The 23,625-nt window shown below is 42.2% G+C and overlaps 1 protein-coding gene across 1 annotated transcript in view; it reads right to left on the bottom strand.

The window, feature by feature from the left end:
* CCDC138 (coiled-coil domain containing 138) overlaps positions 1 to 23,625 on the bottom strand; it is a 175,167-nt gene that overhangs the window by 131,814 nt on the left and 19,728 nt on the right. Inside the window, exon 6 of the mRNA XM_081086186.1 lies at positions 8,544 to 8,702. Coding sequence (XP_080942312.1) covers positions 8,544 to 8,702 — 159 coding nt within the window. The remainder of the gene's footprint in view (positions 1 to 8,543; positions 8,703 to 23,625) is intronic.

The raw sequence follows: 23,625 nt of genomic DNA, 5'->3' as shown, positions 1-23,625 counted from the left end.
GAGAGACATAAGTAAAATCAGAGTGTCTAGGAAAAATTAAAGGGAAGATATCCTAAAACTTCCAGGAAATCTCCACCAATGGAGCAAAGAAAAAACAAAAACCTCTATTATTCTGTGAGCAACAAACCAAGCTGGATTGGGGGTCTCAGACAATTCGCTCATATGATTGCAAAGACAGACAGAAACTCCTGGATTGGAGAGGGCTCCCCTGAGGGCTCCCAGATTAGAGAGGGTGCAGGTTGTGCTGAGGGACCCCCCTCCACTCCCCCACCCCTCCCTCAGTGCACGAATCTTCGTGCACTGGGCCCCTAGTAATAATAATAAAAGCATAATATGCAAATCGACCGAATGACCAAACAGCAAAAAGACTGTCCAGACGACCTTCTGGATGACCACGCAATGACACCCACTGGCACCAGGCCAGCCAAGGCGGGTGCGATGCAATTGGTCGGGGGCCCAACCATCACCGCATGATCACCCTGCAGAGGGAGGCCCAGGCCACTGGCCAAAAGGACAATCAATCAATCCGGGGGCTCCACAATCGCCCCAAAGAGGGAGGCCAAGGCCACCGACTGGTAGGCTGCAGCAGGTGGGCGGCCCTCCCTCTGTGGGGTGCAACTGATCACATGATCACCCTGCAGAGGGAGGCCCAGGCCACTGCCTGTCAAGGCAATCGATCAACCGGGGGGCTCCACGATCGCCCTAAAGAAGGAGGCCCAGGCCACCAACTGGTGGGCTGCGGCGGGTGAGTGGGACCTCCCTCTGGGGGACATGATCGAACGCATGATCGCCCTGCAGAGGGAGGTCCAGGCCACCGGTCAGCGGAGCAATCGATCAATCAGGGGACCCCATGATCGCCCCTAAGAGGGAAGCCTAGGCCACTGACTGGTGGGCTGCAGCGGGTGGCCAGGACCTCCCTCTGCAGGGGTGATCCATTGCAGATCCCCATCAGGTGGGCAGGGCCTACCTCTTTGGGTGACTCAATAGCGGAGCCCCACAATCGATTGCCCCAAACAGGGAGGCCCAGGATACCCCATGGCAGTGCTGTGGCAGGAGGACAGGGCCTTACTCTGCGGGGGCGATTGATCACGGGGCTCCCGGACTGTGAGAGGGCACAGGCCAGGCTGAGGGACGCACCCTAAGTGCACAAATTTTGTGCACCGGGTCTCTAGTAGTAATAGTAAAAAGCCTAACATATGAGTAATTGGAAATCCAAAAGAAGAAGAAAAAGTACTAGGAATAAAAAAAAATATATATTTGAAGAAATATTTCTTTTATTCTCTTAAATATATTTTATTGATTTTTTAAAGAGAGGAAGGGAGAGGGATAGAGAGTTAGAAACATCGATGCAAGAGAAACATTGATTAGCTGCCTCATGCACACCTCCTACTGGGGAGGTGCCCGCAACCAAGGTACATGCCCTTGACCAGAATCAAACCTGGGACCTTACAGTCCGCAGGCCGATGCTCTATCCACTGGGCTAAACTGGTCAGGGCAAGAAATATTTCTTACTAGGAGAAAGAAAAATATTTGGTTACAAACTTCCAAAATTTGGTGAAAAACATAAATTTATAAATTCAGGATGCTCAGTGAACCCCAAGCAGGCTAAAATCAAACAAAAGCATAGGGATAAGTACCTTTGGAGAGAACCAAGATAGGGACATAGGTAAATAACTATACTCGCCACCTCCCATAACCACATCAAAATTAGTTAAAATACAGAACAATCATCATGCAGAACTGCCTGAAAGCTGACTGAACGGAAGTCCTACAACTAGAGAAGTAAAGAAGAAAGCACGTTGAGACTTGTAGGAGGGATGGAGGCACAAATGGTGCTGGTCCAACACACACATGTGCTGTTTTTTTAATTCGGAGGGAGACAGTCTCTGTGGAAACTGCCCCGTGAGGAACAAGAGGTCCCATCCCCAAACCAGACTGCCAGCACAGGGTTCCAGAGCTGGAAAAAGAAGCTCCCATAACTACAGGCTATAAAAACCAGTGGAGATTGGGGCTCAGTGACAAGGAGGCAGCTGGAGACCTAGCTATTCCTCTTAAAGGGCCAGCACATGAACTGAACTTACAAAGTTCCTCTGAGCCCTAGTGCCAGAAGAGGCTCTAGGGCAGCGGTTCTCAACCTGTGGGTTGTGACCCCTTTGTCGGTCGAAAGACCCTTTCACAGGGGTTGCCTAAGACTATCCTGTATATCATATATTTACATTACAATTCATAACAGTAGCAACATTACAGTTATGAAGTAGCAACAAAAATAATTTTATGGTTGGGTCACAACATGCGGAACTGTATTTAAAGGGCCAGAAGGTTGAGAACCACTGCTCTAGGGGACCCAGCAGGGAGGAACTGGATTGTCTGGCATCAGGGCAGAAACTCCAGCTCCCAGATGGAGGTGATTGCAGGGTCATTGTTGCTATGTTGGAAACTCTCTGGTTACAGGGCTGACTGGCAGCCATATCCATTTGCTCTGCCCTGGTGATTCCCTAAGACTCCGTCCCATCCAACTTGCAGCCCAACGAACATGTCTGCAGCAGCTTTTGCATATGAATGGTCTGTCCTTGCTCAGGCTTCAGACTTTGCTAAACTCTCTCAAAAAAGCTACAGCTGGGTCAATGTGCTCCAAACTTATGAAAAAAAAAAAAAAAAGGCTCAAGACCCTAAACTAGCATGAGCCTGCCTTGCTTCATAGCTGGGCCTCGCCTGGGAACCTCCAAGCCCAATACAAATAGCACCTGTTGGCTGGCCCCAGGCAATGGCTGACTTTGCACCTCTCTAGAGGTCCTAGAGCCAGTGAACCTGTTGGACAGCTTCAGATCATACCAGAGTACAACTCTACACATCCACAAGTGACACACTCAAGGGGCAGGCTCAATGAGCACCAAAGCCCCATTGAAGCAAGTCCTACTCCATAGGGTGTTTCCTGCACAGCAGATTTCCCACTGGAGCCATAGCTGGTCCTCACAGCCATTTGGCCTGGATGTCAATTCCTCCCAATGACTGCCAACAGCAATCAAGGCTCAACTACAAGACTGTGTACACAGCCAACAAAGGGACATACCTGGAGTGCCCAGCTCACATGACTTGGGAGACTGAGCCACTGGCCCCTACAGGACACCTACTACACAAGGACACTCTATCAATTCCAGGAGATACAGCAGGTCTACCTAACACAGGGAAGCAGCCTAAATGGGGAGACAAAAAACATGTCACCAATGAAAGAAATGGAAGCAAGCAAACTTTAGGATAGAGTTCAAAACGATACTTATAAGGTTACTCAAGGATCTTAGTGAGAAATTCAAAATCATGCAAAAGGATTAGTCAGAAATTAAGCATACACTAACTGAAATAAAGAATAGTTTACAGGGACTTAGCAGTAGAGTAAAGGAGTCTGAGATTCAAATTAACGATGTGGAATATGAGGGACCAAAAAACACCCAATCAGAAGAGAGGGAAAAGAGAATCCAAAAATATGAAGATAGTATAAGGAAAGTCTGGGACAACTTCAAGCCTAGCAACATTTGCATTACGGGGGGGGGGGGGGGGGGGAGGGTGCGGGGGCGGGGGGGCAGAAGGAGATGAGAGAGAGCAAAATACTGAAAACCTATTTGAAGTAATAATGACAGAAAACTTCCCCTACCTGGTGAAATAAATAGCCTTACGTGTTCAGGAAGCACAGAGAGTCCAAAACAAGAGGACCCCAAAGAGGCCCACACCACGACATATCATAATTAAAATGCGAAAGGCTAGAGGAGAAACCAAAATGGCGGCATAAGTAAACACCTGAAATTGCTGCCTCGCACTTCAAAAATATAACTAAAAGACAAAATTTTAGAGTAACCTTATAGGTATGGTTTTGAACTCTGTATCCTAAAGTTTACTTGCTTCCATTTCTTTCATTTGTGACATCATCCAGAACCACAGGAAGGCTGCCTGAGTGGAAATTCTACAACTAGAAGGAAAGAGAAAAGCACACAGAGACTCAGAGGAGTTGCAGAAGTAAAGTACAGAGGTACAGAGGTGCACATGGAAAGGGCTGGCAAACGAGGACGCAGTTGTCTTTTTCAATCGGGAGGACTCAAAAGCTCCCAACTGATCTGAACTCCAGTTCTGGGCGAGTCTCTGAGGACCCAGACTCATACAGGGAGAAACTGGACTGTCTGGCATAGGGCGGAACTCGAGGGCGGCTTTCTCTCAGAGGTGCTTGCAGCGATTACCGCAAGACACGGAGACCCGGGGCCTCTTAGGACAGGGCTGAATATCAGCCATAGCTGTTTGTCCCGCCCTGTTGATTCCCTGAGACCCCGCCCCACCCAAGCTGTGCTCAGAGGCTTTTGCATATGAATGGCGTGGCCCTTTGCAAGCTGAAAATTACATAACAAACTGCAGCTGGGTCAGAGAGACCGAGAACATCCAAAAGAAGGCCCAAGGCCCCACAGCAACTTGCATTGCTTCACACCTGGGCCTCATCTGGCCACCTCCAAACCTCAAGCTGGAAGAAGAATCTGCAGATCTCTCCGTAGCTCCTGCTGGGTAGCCTCAGGCACAGGCTAAATTAGCACCTCCTTAGAGATCCAAAAGCTAGTGTACCCAGTGGTCAGAGTGGGACCATCCAGATTACAACTCCTCAGATCCATAAGGGACACACACAGGGGGCAGACTATCTGAGCACCAAAGCCCCATTGAAGCAAGTCTTGCCCAGAAGGGTGTCTCCAGCACAGAAGTTCTCCCACTGTAGTCACAGCTGATTCTCACAGCCAATTGCCCTGGAGGTCAATTCCTCCCAGTGATACCTACAACAATCAAGGCTTAACTACAACAAGATTGTGCACAAAGCCCACAAAGGGGTGCACCAAGAGTGTCCACCTCAGGTAATTTGGGGGGTGGGGGCCACTGGGCCCTATAGGACACCTAGCATACAAAGCAATTCTATCAACACAGGAAAGCAGCCAAAATGCAGAGATAAAGAAACAGGTCACAAATGACAAAAATGGAGGAAAGCAAACTACTGGATATAGAGTTCAAAACCACACTTTTAAGGTTTTTCAAGAATTTTCTAGAAACTTTCGATAAATTTAGTGAAACCCTTGATAAATCTACTGAGACCCTCGAGGATATGAAAAAGGACCAACTAGAAATTAAGCATACACTGACTGAAATAAAGGATATTGTGCAGAGTTCCATAGCAGACTAGAGGATCGCAAGAATCAAGTCAAAGATTTGAAATACAAAGAAGCAAAAAACACCCAACCGAAAAAGCAAAAAGAAAAAAGAATCCAAAAATATGAAGATAGTGTAAGGAGCCTCTGGGACAACTTCAAGCGTGCCAACAACCGAATTATGGGGGTGCCAGAAGAAGAGACAGAACAAGATATTGTAAACCTATTTGAAGAAATCATGACAGAAAATTTCCCCTACCTGGTGAAAGAAATAGATTTACAAGTCCAGGAAATGCAGAGAACTCCAAACAAAAGGAATCCAAAGAGGATCACACCAAGACACATCATAATTAAAATGCCAAGAGCTGCCGGGGTCCAACCCCAGCAGGTCCAGGGGTTCCCAAAGGCGTAGACGGAGTCGGCGAATTTCTATTACAAAGGTTAGGACGTTTCTTATCTCCATTCCAGGGAGTAAAGATTATGTAGCTTAAGCATGATTGTTTGTAGTTAAAGTGATTAACTACCCGCCTGGCACTTAGTTAAGGAGTTTCATCCCATCCCTAACTTCAGGGAAAAATTCCTACCTGGGGAAACAACCTTTCTCGGAGAGGTGACCTTGGTTAAAACACACAGCGCTAAGGGGAGCAAACATATTAAGAACAGTATGCTATATACGCCAGGTCCCTTGAAACATATGCTGTGCAGATGTTTCTTTCCTACAGCGACTGTGTCAAGCAGCAAGGATGGACCGGCTTCCGGCAAAGAGCAAAAGACAAAGAGAGAATTTTAAAAGCAGCAAGAGAAAAACAATTAGTTATCTACAAGGAAGTACCCATACGACTGTCAGCTGATTTCTCAACAGAAACTATGCAGGCCAGAAGGGAGTGGCAAGAAATATTCAAAGTGATGAATACCAAGAACCTACAACCAAGATTATTTTACCCAGCAAAGCTATCATTCAGAATTGAAGGTCAGATAAAGAGCTTCACAGATAAGAAAATGCTAAAGGAGTTCATCACTACCAAACCAGTATTATATGAAATGCTGAAAGGTATTCTTTAAGAAGAGGAAGAAGAAGAAAAAGGTAAAGATAAAAATTATGAACAACAAATATATATCTATCAACAAGAGAATCTAAAAATCAAATGAATTAAAAATCTGATGAACCGAATAAACTGGTGAATATAATAGAATCAGGGGCATGGAAAGGGAGTGGACTGACATATTTCGGGTGGAAAGGGGTGTGGGGGTGCGGGAAGAGACTGGACAAAAATTATACACCTATGAATGAGGACAGTGTGTGTGTGGCGGGGGGAGGAATGGCAGAGGGTGGGGTCGGAACCGGGTGGAGGGGAGCTATGGGGGGAAAAAAGAGGAACAACTGTAATAATCTGAAGAATAAAGATTTAATTAAAGATAATAATAAAATAAAATAAAATGCCAAAGGCTAAAGATAGAGAATCTTAAAAGTAGAAAACGAAAAGCAGTTAGTTTCAAGGGAGTGCCCATATGACTGTCAGCTGATTTCTCATCAGAAACTTTGCAGGCTAGAAGGGAGTGGCGAGAAATATTCAAAGTGATGAATAGCAAGGACCTACATCCAAGATTATTCTACCCAGCAAAGCTCTCATTTACAATTGGAGGTCAGAGAAACAGCTTCCCAGACAATAAAAAGCTAAAGGAGTTCATCACCACCAAACCAGTAAGACATGGGAGGAGGAGGATGAAGAGGAAGAAGGGGAGGAGGAGGATGGAAGGAAAAGGAATAAAAATTATGAATAATAAAATGGCAACAAATACATATCTATCAACAATTGAATCTAAAAATCAAAATAAATGAACAAGAAATCTAATGAACAAAATAAACTGGTGAATAAAATAAAATCAGAGGCATAGAACAGACTGATGAATCTCAGATGGAAGGAAGGAGGGGGGCGGGAAGAGATTAACCAAATATCTTACCTATGGACATAGACAGTAGGGAGGTGAAGGCCTGGGGCAAGTTGGGAACCTAGTGGAGGAGGGCAATGGGGAGAAAATAGGGGACATCTGTAATAATACAACAATAAAGATTTTTTTAAAAGCTTAGGGAGATACAGCATAATTGACTTGCTGCTAAAAAAGTAAAGATATAAAAAATCATGTAATGATTCTATTTACATGACTTTTTCGGAAAGGCAGGGACAAAAAAAAGATCAGTTTTTTTCAAGGATTGAGACTGGGGGAATAGGGATAACTACAAAGCAGCATAAGAAAACTTGGAGTGCTGAAATTATTATCTTGATTATGGTGGTGATTATAAGACTTTTAAAACAGAATTTTATGCTATATGTTATACATACAGGAACGTATCTCTTGATATGAAATAAAGAAGGCTACAATACAACCTATATAACATTCTTGTCATAAACATTTAATCTGAATATCATCATTAGGAAACAATAGGCAAATCCAGAATAAGATATACTCTATAACAGCAGTCGCCAACCAGTGGTCCACTGGTGATCCGTGAGGTCCAAAAGGTTGGCGACCACTGGTTTAAGGGAACCATTGAAGCAGCTGTGGCCAACCAGTGGTCTGCAGACCACTGGTGGTCCGTGACGTCTGAAAGGTTGGTGACCTCTGCTCTATAAGAATACTGGCCTGGCCCTGATCGGTTTGGCTCAGTGGATAGAGCGTCAGCCTGCAGACTCAAGGGTCCCAGGTTCGATACCGGTCAAGGGCATGTACCTTGGTTGCGGGCACATACCTAGTGGGAAGTGTGCAAGAGGCAGCTGATCGATGTCTCTCTCTCATCGATATTTCTAACTCTCTATCCACTCCCTTCCTCCCTGTGAAAGATCAATAAAATGTATTTAAAAAAAAAAAAAAGAATACTGGCCTGAAGCCTTCAAAGAAGTGTCTCTCAAAAAACAAAAATAGTAGAGTTGACTGCTCTAGATTAGAAGAAAGCACCAAGATATAAAAATGAAACATAATGCATGAATTATGTCCAGTTTCTTGATCCAAATATATAACAAAAGAAGCAATAAAAGACATTTTGAAAACCAAGTGGGAAAGTGAGTGTGAATTGTACATTAAATTAAATTACTTAATTAGTAGTAATTTCCTAATATGATAATAGTATAGAGAATATACTTATTGTTAGGGAATACATACTTCTAAAAATAAGTACTATCTATAATACTAAGGACATTTTTAGGGGTGCTGTGTCATGAATTTTGCAAGTTACTAATAAATCATCCAGGGAAAAAAAATGTGTGTGTGTGAAAGTGGTTGGGAAGAAAAAATAAAGCCTCTGTGGCAAATGCTAATAACTAGTGGATCTAAATTAAGAGAAAAAAGAAAAACTCTAAAATCAAATGCTACAGTTACCTCCTTCATAATCTGAAATCTTGTAAGAACTTCTTCTTCCACACCTTTGATTTTGCTCAAGGCAGTTTCATGTCTGAACAGCAGTTCTTCTCTTTCAACTAAAAAATGTTCTCGCTTCTGAAGTTCTTCAGCAAATTCCTGTTGTGCTGCAGTTTCACACTAAATCAAAACGTAAGATTTAAAAATGTGTTTTAAAAAGTACATTCACAAATTCTACAAATTATATTTACAAAAATTACAAAATAATCAAATGGTACTAAGCAAAATCTGGATTACGGTAATAATTAGACTAGTACAGCAGCAAGTACACTTGCACAGAAATTTTAATTTGCTATAAAATGACATGATACTATAGTGAGATACTACTATGGTAACTCAAAAGAATTTGGGGTAGGAAACCAAGATGGCGGCATAGGTAAACACCGGAAATTGCTGCCTCGCACAACCACTTCAAAAATACAACTAAAAGACAAAACGGACATCATCCAGAACCACAGGAAGGCTGGCTGAGTGGAAATTCTACAACTAAAAGGAAAGAGAAAAGCACTGAGACTCAGAGGAGGTGCGGAAGTAGAGTGCAGAGGTACGGAGGCGCACGCCGAAAGGGCTGGCGGATGAGGACGTGGGCCACGTGGAAAGGGCTGGCGACTGAGGACACGGCGAATGTAGAGATGGCTGGCGGCTGAGGACGCGGCACACGTGGAAAGAGCTTGTGGCTGAGGACGTGGCACACGTGGAGAGGGCTGGCAGCTGAGGACGCAGTTGTCTTTTTCAATCAGGAGGGAGTCTCAAGCTCCTGACTGCTCTGAACTCCACTTTCAGGTGAGTCTCTGTGGACCCAGATTCATACAGGGAGAAACTAGACTGTCTGGCATCAGGCAGAACTCAAGGGCGGCTTTCTCTCAAAGGTGCTTGCAATGATTACGGGGACACTGAGACGCGGGGCCTCTTAGGGTAGGTCTGGGGAGCAGCCATAGCTGCTTGCTCCGCCCTGTTGATCTGCTGAGACCCCACCCCACCCAAGCTGTGCTCAGAGGCTTTTGGATATGAATGGCGTGGCCCTTTGCAAGCTGAAAATTACATAACAAACTGCAGCTGGGTCAGAGAGACCGAGAACATCCAAAAGAAGGCCCAAGGCCCCACAGCAACTTGCATTGCTTCACACCTGGGCCTCATCTGGCCCCCTCCAAACCTCAAGCTGGAAGAAAAATCTGCAGATCTCTCCATAGCTCCTGCTGGGTAGCCTCAGGCACAGGCTAAATTAGCACCTCCTTAGAGATCCAAAAGCTAGTGTACCCAGTGGTCAGAGTGGGACCATCCAGATTACAACTCCTCAGATCCATAAGGGACACACTCAGGGGGCAGACTCTCTGAGCACCAAAGCCCCATTGAAGCAAGTCTTGCCCCAGAAGAGTGACCCCAGCTCAGAAGTACTCCCAGTGCAGACACAGCTGATTCTCACAGCCAATTGCCCTGGAGGTCAATTCCTCCCAGTGATACTTACAACAACCAAGGCTTAACTACAACAAGACTGTGCACAAAGCCCACAAAGGGCTGCACCAAGAGTGTCTACCTCAGGTAATTGGGGAGGCTGAGCCGCTTGGCCCTATAGGACACCTAACACAGAAAGCCACTCTATCAACACAGGGAAGCATAAAAAATGCAGAGATAAAGGAACAGGTCACAAATGACAGAAATGGAGGAAAGCAAACTACTGGATATAGAGTTCAAAACCACACTTTTAAGGTTTTTCAAGAATTTTCTAGAAACCTCCGATAAATTTAGTGAGACCCTTGATAAATCTAGTGAGACCATCGATAAATTTAGTGAGACCCTCAAGAAATATAGTGAGACCCTCAAGGTTATGAAAAAGGACCAACTAGAAATTAAGCATACACTGACTGAAATAAAGGATATTATGCAGAGTTCCAACAGCAGACTAGAGGATCGCAAGAATCAAGTCAAAGATTTGAAATACAAAGAAGCAAAAAACACCCAACCGAAAAAGCAAAAAGAAAAAAGAATTCAAAAATATGAAGATAGTGTAAGGAGCCTCTGGGACAGCTTCAAACGTACCAACATCCGAATTATGGGGGTGCCAGAAGAATAGAGAGAGCAAGATATTGAAAACCTATTTGAAGAAATAATGACAGAAAACTTCCCCTACCTGGTGAAAGAAATAGACTTACAAGTCCAGGAAACGCAGAGAACCCCAGACAAAAGGAATCCAAAGAGGACCACACCAAGACACATCATAATTAAAATGCCAAGAGCAAAAGACAAAGAGAGAATCTTAAAAGCAGCAAGAGAAGAACAGTTAAGTTACTTACAAGGGAGTACCCATACGACTGTCAGCTGATTTCTCAACAGAAACTATGCAGGCCAGAAGGGAGTGGCAAGAAATACTCAAAGTGATGAGTAGCAAGAACCTAAAACCAAGATTACTTTACCCAGCAAAGCTATCATTCAGAATTGAAGGTCAGATAAAGAGCTTCACAGATAAGAAAAAGCTAAAGGAGTTCATCACCACCAAACCAGCATTATATGAAATGCTGAAAGGTATCCTATAAGAAGAGGAAGAAGAAGAAAAAGGTAAAGATACAAATTGTGAACAACAAATACACATCTATCAACAAGTGAATCTAAAAATCAAGTGAATAAATAATCTGATGAACAGAATAAACTGGTTAATATAACAGAATCAGGGGCATAGAAAGAGAGTGAACTGACAATTCTCGGGGCGGGGGGGAAAGGGGTGTGGGGGTGTGGGAAGAGACTGGACAAAAATTGTACACCTATGGATAAGAACAGTGGGTGGTGGGGGTAAGGGCAGAGGTTGGGGTTGGAACCGGGTGGAGGGGGAGGTATGGTGGGGGGGGGGGGGGAAGAGGAACAAATGTAATAATCTGAACAATAAAGATTTTAAAAAAAAAACATGAAAAGAAAAGTTCCTTATATTAAGAATGATTTCTAAATGTTATTAATGCCTCTTTTAAGAACATATACTTATAACATTATTTATTTTTAATTAGTTATTATAGTATATTTAATGATTTTGATATGTTTTCTAAATTTGAATTATCCTTGAATGTGGCCACAAGGCATTATTCTCTTAATCTACCTTTTGATTTAGTTTTTATTCTTTTATTTTGAATGTATACATTTTATTGTTATGCTTTCTACATATATACATTTATAAAAATTCCTAAGTGTAAAAAAAAAAAAAAAGAAAAAGAATTTGGGGTCCAAAATTACAGTATTATACTGAATTAATCCCCTATCCAATCCAGCTTAAATTCCATGCTCCACTTCAACTTAACAGTCCACTTTTTTACCTATATTCTCCATTCTGTTATGTTGGGCTAAAAGACCCAAACCCTGAACTAAAGCACTAACTGCCTTCCCTACCCCAGTGTACACTGCTAAATACTACTGGAGAAAAATCACATACCATGAAAAGCAGTACCATTGTGAATGTATTGTCTTACATTTCTAATGCAGTCTAGAAATATTATTTATATTTTCATGGTTGGCTTTTTCTTTCCCATTCTCCACAGTGTCTATTTCAAACCTTCTCCACTCTTTTCTTTGAACATATCACCTTCTATGTCCTTCAGTGCAGACAGCCTCATTTCTATCTTCACAGGGAAAATAGAAGCCGAAGAAATCATCAACCCCCTGCCCTAAAGACACACATTTCTCCATCACTCCCTATTATAATATAGGCTCAGGATCTCACTGCCTTCTGCCTTCTTGTGAAGATTACTAGTCTGAGTATTCCTCTAATATTTTTGACATCTTCCATCTCATCTGAAATGAAATCTCTTGACCCCACCCAACTTATCTCTTCCCCTTCAGAAACTTCTTTAAAACTGTGTCTACGTTTGTTGAGCCCTCTTCTTTACCTCTCAATCACCCCTGAATTTATTTTAATCTGGCCTCAGCCCATGTTCCCCTATTGAAATGACTTACCTATTACAAAATCTGAAGGTCACTTTTCATCCATTTTATTTAATTTTATTGAATCCTCAACAATGTTTTATATTATTGTCCCTTTCTTCCAACTTAAAATATTATTTCATCAGTTTCCACATTCTCCTGGTTTCCCACATCCCTCTCTGTCTCCTCTGCAGGCTCTGTTTCATCTCCTGTCCTTTAATTACTAATGTTCCTCAGGCTTTGGACTTCAGCCATTTTCTTTCTCAGTTTTCACACACTCTCTGCTTTGTTCCATCCACACAATGGCCAATTTCACCCAACCTACAACTACTCAGCTCTTTCTCTAAGCTCCAAATTAAAGTCCAAACAGCCTATTTAACATATCCACCTATATGCTTTCAGGTAACAAAAATAAACATGTCTAAAACTGAGTTCAATTAGCAACCAGGGAAATGGAAATCAACACTACCATGATCAGCAATAAAAAGAACAAAATATTGCCATCCACAACAACATGGATCGAGAGGGTATTGTTCTAAGTGAAATAAGTCAGAGAAAGAAAAATACCACATGATTTCACTAATATGTGGGGTTTTTTTAGAAAATTAAAAAAGAAAGAAAGAAAATAAAACACAATTAGATTCATAGAAACAAAGAACAACTGATGGTTGCCAGAGGGGAGGAAGGTGGAGGGATGGGTGAAAACAGTGAAAGGCAATACAGTCAATAGTAGTGTGATTAACTTTGCAACTTTACTTGACTTAGTGTGCTGAGCATACCACAATGTATATAAAAATATCGAATCACTATGTTGAAACTAATAATATTGTGTACCAACTATACTTTAATAAAAAATACTTTAGCCAAGCCAGTGTGGCTCAGTGGTTGAGATTCGAACTATGAACCAGGAGGTCACAGTTTTGATTCCCAGTCAGGTTATATGCCCAGGTTGTGGGCTCACTCCCCAGTAGGCAGGAGGCAGCTGATCAATGATTCTCTCTCATCACTGATGTTTCCATCTCTCTCTCCCTCTCCTTTCATCTCTGAAACCAAGAAAAAATGTATTTTAAAAAAATGCTTTAAAAAATCCACAATGAAATATCACTTTAATCCCACTAAAATGGCTAGAATCAAAAAGACAAAATAACAAATGTAAAGGATGAGGAGAAACTGGAATCCTTGTTCACTGCTGAGAATGTAAAATGATGTAGTCACTTTGGAAAACAGTCTGACAGTTCCTCAAAAATTTAAACATACAGTTACCATATGACCCAGTAACTCCACTCCTAAGTATACACACAAGAACAAAACTTAAAACACGAATGTTCGTAGCCACAATACTCACAATAGTCAAAAAGTGGAAACAACCCAAATGTACATGAATTGATGATTTGATTAAAAAAAAAAAATAGAGTCCAGACAGCGTTGCTTAATGGTTGAGCATTGACCTATGAACCAAGAGGACACAGTCTGATTCTTGGTCAGGGCACATGCCTGGGTTGCAGGCTCGATCCCTCTGGCAGCCAATCAATCAATGATTCTCTCTCATCATTGATGCTTCTATCTCTCTCTCCCTCCCCCTTCTTCACTGAAATAAAAATAGAGAGAGAAGAAAAAATGGCAGCCAAATAGGCAGAGGTGTAATGCACCTCATCCCGGGGCCAGGCAGGAAATCTAAATCAGAGAACACCTGGAATTAAATTAAGCACAGCTGAGGAGGCAACTACAACAAGGAAGGGCAAAAATGCCTAAAGACAGGTAGGAAGAGTGGCAAGGGCTCTAGAGGGGCAGCAGGCCACCAGGCCAGTGAATCGAGAGGGAGAGGAGGAAGCTGCATAAGGGAGTAGCGATTCCCTCAGAAAAATAGATGCCCAGCCCAGGCTGAGCTCCAAAACCATGGCCCTTGGCGGCAGGTATAACATTTAACTGTGAAAAGGAAAAGCCACAGAGCTGCTGGCTGCTGGGGAGTCTGGACCCAAGACCACAGTAGTGAAAGGGTGTGCCAGGAGGGGAAGGCTGCGCCACGAGGGGAAAGCTGTGCAGGGCTGGGGGAAGAGAAAGCCATAGTTTCATTGTTTTTTATTTTGTTTTTGTTTGTTTTTTCAGGGCTTAGTCTTTATTTTTTTTACTAATATTTTTCAATTAGAGTATAGTTTTAGGTGCACAACCCAGTGATTGGACATTTATGTAACTTACAAAGTGATAATCCCGATAAATCTAGTACCATCAAACACCATACAGAGTTATTATAATACTAGAGGCCCGGTGCACAAAAATTTGTGCACTGGGGGGGGGGGGGGTCCCTTAGCCTGGCCTGTGCCCTCTCGCAGTCTGGGACCCCTCGGGGGATGTCCACCTGCTGGCTAGGCCCGCTCCCTGGGGGAATTGGGCCTAAGCTGGCAGTCAGACATCCCTCTGGCAGCCCGGGAGCCCTCAGGGGATGTCCACTTCCAGCGGGGAACAGGTCTAAGCTGCAGTCGGACATCCTTAGCGCTGCTGAGAAGGCGGAAGAGGCTCCCGCCACCACCGCTGTACTGGCAGCCGTCAGCCTGGCTTGTGGCTGAGCAGAGCTCCACTTGTGGGAGTGCACTGACCACCACGGGGCAGCTCCTGCATTGAGCGTCTGCCCTCTGGTGGTCAGTGTGTGTCATAGTGACCAGTCATTCCCAGTGGTTCTGCTGTTAGGGTAAATTTGCATATTACCCTTTTATTATATAGGATTATTGACACTATTTCCTATGCTGTACTTTACATCCCCATGACTATTCTGTACCGGCTAATTTGTACTTCTTGTTTTTTAATTCTTACTGTTGAATGTATTACATATGCCCCCTTAATCCCTCATTGTCCTCTCCTAACCCTCTCCTATGCTCCAGTCCAGGCCTTCACCTCCCTATTATCTGTGTCCATTGGCTATGCTTATATGCATACAAGTTCTTTGGTTGATCTCTTACCAGCACCACGCAACTCTTGCCCATCCACCCCTGCCTTACCTCTGAGGTTTGACGCTTCTATGTCTCTGGATCTATTTTTGAGCATCAGTTTATGCTGTTCATTATATTCCACAAATGAGTGATATCATGTGATACTTGTATATATATTTTTAAATATATTTTATTGATTTTTACAGAGAGGAAGGGAGAGGGATAGAGAGTTAGAAATATTGATGAGAGAGAAACATCGATCAGCCGCCTCCTGCACAGCCCCTACTGGGGATGTGCCCACAAGCAAGGTACATGCCCTTGACTGGAATTGAACCCGGGACCCTTCAGTCCACAGGCCGACGCTCTATCCACTGAGTCAAACCAGCTAGGGGAATATATTTTTTCAACTGGCTAATTTTGCTTAGCATAATGCGCTCCAGGTCCATCCATGCTGTTGCAAATGGTAAGAGTTCTTTCTTTTTTACAGCAGTAAAATATTCCATTGTGTATTTGTTTTTACTCTTTAAACCCAGAACACAGAACTTTTTTATTTTTTTTAGAACTTTTTAATTGCAATCACTAAGAGGAGGCTTTGGCACAGAAGGGAGGAACTGACTTGAAGTGCCTGAAGAGAGACTGGGGAGGGAAGCAGGGCAGGGAAAATGGCCAGGAGTCCTGCATTAGGCTTCCAAACCTAAGGGGCCATTTCTCCCCAGAGGAGCCAGCCCCACCCTGTAGCCTCAGGGCAGGCGATGAAGCCTGCAACAGCCTGCATTCTGAGCTTTGCAGAGGAAACAAAGGCAGAGGCCAAATTTACAAGTCTGAATAGTCTCAAGGAGCCCTCAGTGACTGGATTGGAAGAGGGCCCTGTTGACCCAGATATTCTGGGAACCAGACTGATAAAAACTCCAGGTTGCCAGCCAATCCCATGTCTCCATACAAGGATCTCTGTCCAACCAAGTGCAGAGTAATATTTTGGGCCACTCGCAAAGCACTACTTATGGGTCAGGAAACAACACCCATCTTATTCCCTGAAAATGAAACAGCACCAACCGCAACTAAAGCGCTGTCAGAAATAGATGCTTAAGTAATTAAGATTGACAGCTGGCAGAAAGGCAAAGAGGGCAGATTGGCCCCACCTGCTTGCAGAAAAAGCCTGTGAAGACAGACACAAGCAGAGAACCTGTGGATTGCTTGGAGCTTAAAGCAGGGTGCTAAAAGCCAAAAGAAAGTGCCTGACAATGGTTAGCACCTAAGTAACTAACAGGAGGCCCAGAATTGGCTGACAGAACTGAAGAGTGGGGCCCTAAACCAGCTCCCATGGGAAATTAAAGCGAATGACACTTCTTTCTTTTTTTATACTAGAGGTCCAGTGCACAAATTCATGCACCAGTGTAGTCCCTCCCTCGGCCTGGCCTACGGGATAGGGATGAAACCGCCTCTCTGACATCCCCCGAGGGGTCATGGATTGTTACAGGGCGCAGGCCAGGCTGAGGAACCCCACCAGTGCACAATCGGGGCTGGGGAGGGACACAGGAGTTTGGCCAGCCAGGGAGGGACCGCAGGAGAGCTCCAGAGTGTGTCCGGCCCATAATGCTCAGTCCCAATCAGCCAGACCCCAGCAGCAAGCTAACCTACTGATCAGAGCGTCTGCCCCCTGGTGGTCAATGCACATCATAGCAAGCGGTTGAGTAGCCTCAGCATATCATTAGCATATTACGCTTTGATTGGTTGAATGGCCAACTGCACAACCGAACACTCAGCATATTAGGCTTTTATTATATGAGATTTTTATTTTTCTAATTTTATTTATTTATTTATTTATTTATTTATGTATGTATGTATTTTTCTTCCTTTCTTCTCTTTTTTTTGCTCCCATTTCTTGACTCCTTTTCCCATTTTAGTTTTTTTCTCTCCTTTCTTTTTTCCCCCCCTTTTTAAAAATTTATTTTCTTTATCAGCTTAGTGACATATTATTCTAGTATCTCTTGGTTTATTCATTTATCTAATTTCCTCTTTCCTGCTCCTATCCATTACCCCTTCTCTTTTTTTTTTCTACTCTTTTTTTTTCTCTCTCTTCTCTTTTCCACTCCTAGTTTTTAAACTTCTTGCAGTTCCTAAATTTAGGCCTATCTGCTCTCTCCTCTATTCCCCTTTTCAAAAAGAATAAATTTTTTTAATTAATATTTTTCTTTTCTTCTTGTCTCCTTTCTCTCCTCCCTCCTCTATCCAAAACCATGGTCCTTCCCCTATTCCTCTAATTCCTTAACTTTATGTTCTTTTTTAAGCCCTAAATCTACAGATTCTACCCTCCACCCTTTTCTAGGTGTTTTTTGTGCGTTGTGGTTTATTTGTTTGTTTTATGTTTTCTCCACATATTACTGCTTTCTATTTTTCACATTATCATTCTTGCTCTCTTTCCTCTTTCCTAATTCCCTTTTCACTAGTGGTCACATTTAAAGTGGTTATAGGTGTCTGTGTACATTAGTGTCCTGTTCCTTCTGTGTCATGTCTTGGCTTGTTGTATTTTGTGTTGTTCGGTCAGCACCTCCACAACAGTTGGGACTTTGTGGCAGGCAGGAAGCCACATAATCAGACACCCTGAGAAGAGACTCCATTCATGAATGGAATAATAACATTCAAGACCCAACTACAGCCCTAGCCGTTTTGGCTCAGTTGATAAGAGCATCACCCTGCAGACTGAAGGATCCTAGGTTCAATTCCAGTCAAGGACATATACCCAAGTTGCAGGCTTGATCCCCATAGGGGACCTGCAAGAAGCAGCTGAAAATGATTCTCTCTCATCATTAATGTTTCCATCTCTCTCTCTCCCTCTCTCTTCCTCTCTGATATCAATAAAAGTATTTTTTTTAAAAAAAAGACCCAACTACATCAGGAGAACACAAATATCTCAAGTAGGGGACTTCCCTAGAACACCCAGCCCAGGAGACCTGAAAGAATGCACCACTGGGTCACACAATACATCTACTAATAAGACCAATTCAAAATATGGGTGGCATAGCAGTTTGATCTAATACATAGGAACAATTACAAAGAACAGCAAAAATGGGGAGACAAAGATACAAGTCCCAAATGAAAGTAATGGAAGAATCACCAGAAAAGGAACTAAATGAAATGGAGTCAAGCAATTTCTCAGAGAAAGAATTCAGGGTAATGGTTATGAGGATGTTCAAATGTCTGGATGTGATATTCACCAACATGTACAAGAATCAAGAGGAAATGAAGAATGATATAGCGGCAATAATGAACACAATGGAATGTTTCAACAGTAAACTAGAAGAAGCTGAGAACCCAATCAGTGAATTAGAAGACAAGGTAGAAAAAAACTAGCCATTAAAGCAGCAACTTTAGAAATTTTTAAAGGTAAAGAGTCTACGCAAGTTCTAGGAAAACAAGAAACAAAACAACATCCCCATAATAGAGGTGCCAGAAGGAGAGGAAGCTGAGCAAGGAATACAAAACCTGTTTGAAGAAATAATGTCAGAAAACTTCCCTGACTTGCCCTAACCAGTTTGGCTCAGCGGATAGAGTTTCGGCCTGCGAACTGCAAGGTCCCAGGTTCAATTCCGATCAAGGGCACATGCCCAGGTTGTGGGATCGATCCCCAGTGGGGCACTTGTGGGAGGCAGCTGATTCATGATTCTTCTCTCATCATGGATGTTTCTATCTCTCTCTCCTTCTTCCTTCCTCTCTGAAATCAATAAAAATATATTTTTTTAAAAAACCACAAATGTATTAAAAAAGAAAAGAAAACTTCCCTGACTTTGGAAGAAAAAAGTCAGACAAGTCCAAGAAAAACAGAGAGTCCCAAACAAGATGAACACAAAAGACCGACACCAAGACACATCGTATTTACTAGTAAATTGTCAAACGTCAAGGACAAAGAATCTTAAAGGCTGCCAGACAGAGACAGAAAGTTACCTACAAGGGAACTCCATTAGACAATTAACATATTTCTCAACAAAAGCATATCAGGCCAGAAGGGAATGCAAGGAAGAATACAAAATGATGCAAGGTAAGGGACTGAATTTAAGAATCCTCTATCTAGTCAGAGTAACATTCATAATCGAAGGGAAAATCAAAAGCTTCACAGACAAAAAAAGGCTAAGGAAGTTTATTACCACCAAGCCAGCAATGCAAGAAATGATAAAAGGACTGTTGTAAAAAGAAGAAATAGAAAGGGCAGGAGCACAGATATAAAGAATAAAAATGGCAACAAACAAGTACCTAAAATAATAACCTTAAATGTAAATGGATTAAATGCTCCAATCAAAAGAAACAGAGTAACAGAATGGATAAGAAAATATAACCCATATATATGCTGTCTATAAGAGACCCACCTTAGAAAAAAGGACTCACACAGACTGAAAGTAAAGGGATGGGAACAAAATTTTTAGGCAAATGGAAATGAAAAGAAAGCTGGGGAAGCAATACTTATATGTGACGAAATAGAATTCAAACTGAAGGCCATAACAAGAGATAAGGAAGGCCATTTCATAATACTGAAGGGAAAAATACAAGAGGCTATAACTCTGGTAAACATATATGCACTCAATACAGGAGCATCGAAATATATAAAAAAAAAAACCTTCAGGAGGACACCAACAGAGACATTGACAGCAATACGATCATAGTAGGGGACTTTAATACCCCACTGACATCACTAGATAAATCTTCTAGACAAGAAAATCAACAAAGAAACAGCAATGCTAAATAACTCTAGAACAGATGGAACTAACTGACATCTTCAAAACATTCCACCCCAAAGCCACGGAATATACATTCTTCTCAAGTGCACATGGTACATTTTCAAAGATATACCGCATGTTAGGAAACAAGCTAAGTCTCTAGAAATTCAAGAATATTGAAATCATATCAAGCATCTTCTCAGATCACAATGGCATGAAATTAAAAATCAGTTACAATAAAAATGCTCAAAAACAATCAAATACATGGAGTCTAAACAGCATGCTGCTATTAAACAAGGAATGGGTTCCAAAGACATTAAGTAAGAAATTTAAAAAATCTTGTAAAGAAATAAAAATGAACACACAACAATCTAAAATTTATGGGACACAATGAAAGGAAAAGTTCATAGCACTACAGCCTTACCTCTAAAAAACAAGAAAGGCATGCAAGGGAAGCCAGCAGCCACCACCCGCGACCACACACACTCAGGGAGCCAGCAGCTGCTGTCTGCTACCTCGCAGGGAGCCTACAGCCAGTGCCCACGAACACATGGGGAGCCTACAGCCATTGTCCGGGACCTTGCAGGGAGCCAGTACCCACTACCCAAGAACACACACATGCGTGGGGAGCCAGCAGACGACACCCACGATCATGAGTGGAGTGAGCAGCTGCTTCCTGCAACCACATGCGTGAGGGGAGTCAGCAGCCACTGTCCGCGACCTTGCAGGGAGCCAGCAGCCACTGCCGAGACCGCATGTACGTGCAGGGAGCCAGTAGACGTCACCCATGACCATGAGGGGAGTCAACAGCTGCTGGTCGTGACCGTGAGCATGAGGGGAGCCAACAGCTTCTACCCACAACCTCACAGGGAGCCAGCAGCCACTGCCTGCAACCACGCACATATGTGGGGAGCCAGCGGCCACCAAGTGCAACCACCTGGGGAGCCAGCAGCTGCTGTCTGTGACCTCGTGGGGAGCCAGTAGCCACTGCCCATAACCATGCGCATGTGCGGGGAGCCAGCATACACCACCCGCAAACACGTGGGGAGCCAGCAGCCACTGTCTGCAACCTGGCCAGGACCCAGCAGCAATCTGAACTGCAATTGGAGAAAAAAAATAAGAAGACAGGAGGAGAGCCTGAGAGAGTTTTGGGACAACATGAAATGAAGCAACATTACGTTTAATAGGGGTGCTAGAAACAGAAGAAGAGGGGCAAGGGTTAGAAAATCTATTTGAAGAAATAATGTCAAAAAACTTCCCTAATTTAGGAAAGAAAATAACTTCACAAGCACAGAGAATCCCAAACAAGATGAACCCTAAAAGACCCATACTAAGACATATCGTAATTACAATGGCTAATGTTAAGGGCAAAGAGAGAATCTTAAAGGCTGCAAGAGAGAGACAGAAAGTTACCTACAAGGGATCTCCCATTAGACTATCAAATGATTTCTCAACAGAAACACATCAGGCCAGAAAGGAATGGAAGGAAGTATACAAAGTGATGTAAAGAAAGGGAGTGAATCCAAGATAACTCTATCTAGCAAGGCTGTAATTCAAAATTGAAGGGGAAATCAGAAACTTCACAAAGAAGAGCTAAGGGAGTTTATCACTACCAAACCAGCAATGCAAGAAATGCTAAAGCAACTGTTATAAAAAGAAGAAAAAATTAAAAAAGGGAGAAGAAGGAACACCAAAAAAAATAAAAATGGCTATAAACAAATTCCTATCAATAACTTTAAACGTAAATGGACTAAATGCTCCAATCAAAAGACAGCAAGTGGCTGAATGGATAAGAAAACATGACCCATATAAACATCACATAAAAAAAATTGAAAGACAAAAATCACATAATCATATAAATTTATGCAGAAAAAGCATTTGATAAAATCCAACACCCTTTCCTGATAAACACTCTCAGCAAAGTGGGAATAGAGGGATCATACCTCAACATAATAAAAGCCTAAAGGCTCCATCATAAAACTACTGGACTTAATAAATGAATTCAGCAATGCAGCAGGATACAAAATTAACACCCAGAAATCTACAGCTTTTTTATACAACAACTAGAGGCCTGGACGGATATGTGCAAAAAATGAAACCAGAACACCAACTTACACCATACACAAAAATAAGCTCAAAATGGATAAAGGACTTAAACATAAAACGGGAAACCATAAAAATCTTAGAAGACAGGAAACCATAAAAATCTTAGAAGAAGCCATAGGCAGCAAAATAGGAGACATTTGTCATTACAATATCTTTACCGATATAGCTCCTAGGGCAATGGAAGAACATAAACAAATGGGACATCAAAATAAAAAGCTTCTGCACAGCAAAAAGAAACCACCAACAAAATAACAAGAAAGCCCACTGCATGGGAGAACATATTTGCCAATGTTATCACCAATAATGGTTTAATCTCTAAAATTTATAGGGAACCCCTACAACTTAACAAAAGGAAGATAAACAACCCAATCAAAAATGGGCAAAAGACCTAAATAGACACCTTTAGAAAGAGGACATAAGAAAGGCCAAGAGACATATGAAAACATGCTCAGAAGAACTAACACCTCTACCTCTCAAACTATTCCAAAAAATTCAAGAGAAAAGAACACTTTCAAACTCTATGAGGCCAGCATCATCCTAATTCCAAAACTAGATAAAAACATGACAAAGAAAGAGAACTACAGGCTAATATCTCTGATGAACATAGGCATTACAATCCTCAAAATAATTTTAGCAAATACAGTAAACATATCATACATCATGACCAAATTGGATTTATTCCGGGGATGCAAGGTTGGTACAATATTCGCAAATCAATAAACGTGATACTTCACATAAACAAACTGAAAGACAAATACTACATGATCATATCAACAGATGCAGAAAAAGCTCTCGACAAAATTGAACAACCATTTTTGATAAAAACTGTCAGCAAATGGGAATAAAGGGAGAGTATCTCAACATCAAAAGGCCATATATGACAAACCTACAGACAACATCATACTCAATGGGCAAATATTGAAAACATTTCCCCTAAGAACAGGAACAAGACAGGATGCCCTCTTTCACCACTCTCAGTCAAAATAGTTCTGGAAGTCCTGGCCATAACAATGATACAAGAAGAAATAAAAGTAATCCAAATTGGAAAGAAGAAATAATGTCTCATTATTCACAGATGACATGAGACTGTACATAGAAAACCCTAAAGATTCTTTCAAAAAAAAATATTAGATTTAATAAATGGATTTGGGAACATAGTAGAATACAAAATTAACACCCCAAAATCCATAGCATTTTTATACACCAATAGAGAACTCTCAGAAAGCAAAACCTAAAAAATCCCATTTACCATTGCAACAAAAAAAATTAACATACTTAGCAATAAACTTAACCTAGGAGGTAAAAGACCTGTACTCTGAAAACTACAGGATATCGAAAAATGAGATAGAGGAAGAAGACATAAAAAAGTGGAAGAATATGTTCATGGACTGGTAGAATCAACAT

This window comes from Myotis nattereri (genome assembly GCF_964212035.1).
Source record: "Myotis nattereri genome assembly, chromosome: 3".
Taxonomy (NCBI): Eukaryota; Metazoa; Chordata; class Mammalia; order Chiroptera; family Vespertilionidae; genus Myotis; species Myotis nattereri.
Note: the sequence above shows the minus strand (reverse complement) of the source record. Positions and strands in the feature narration are given on the sequence as shown.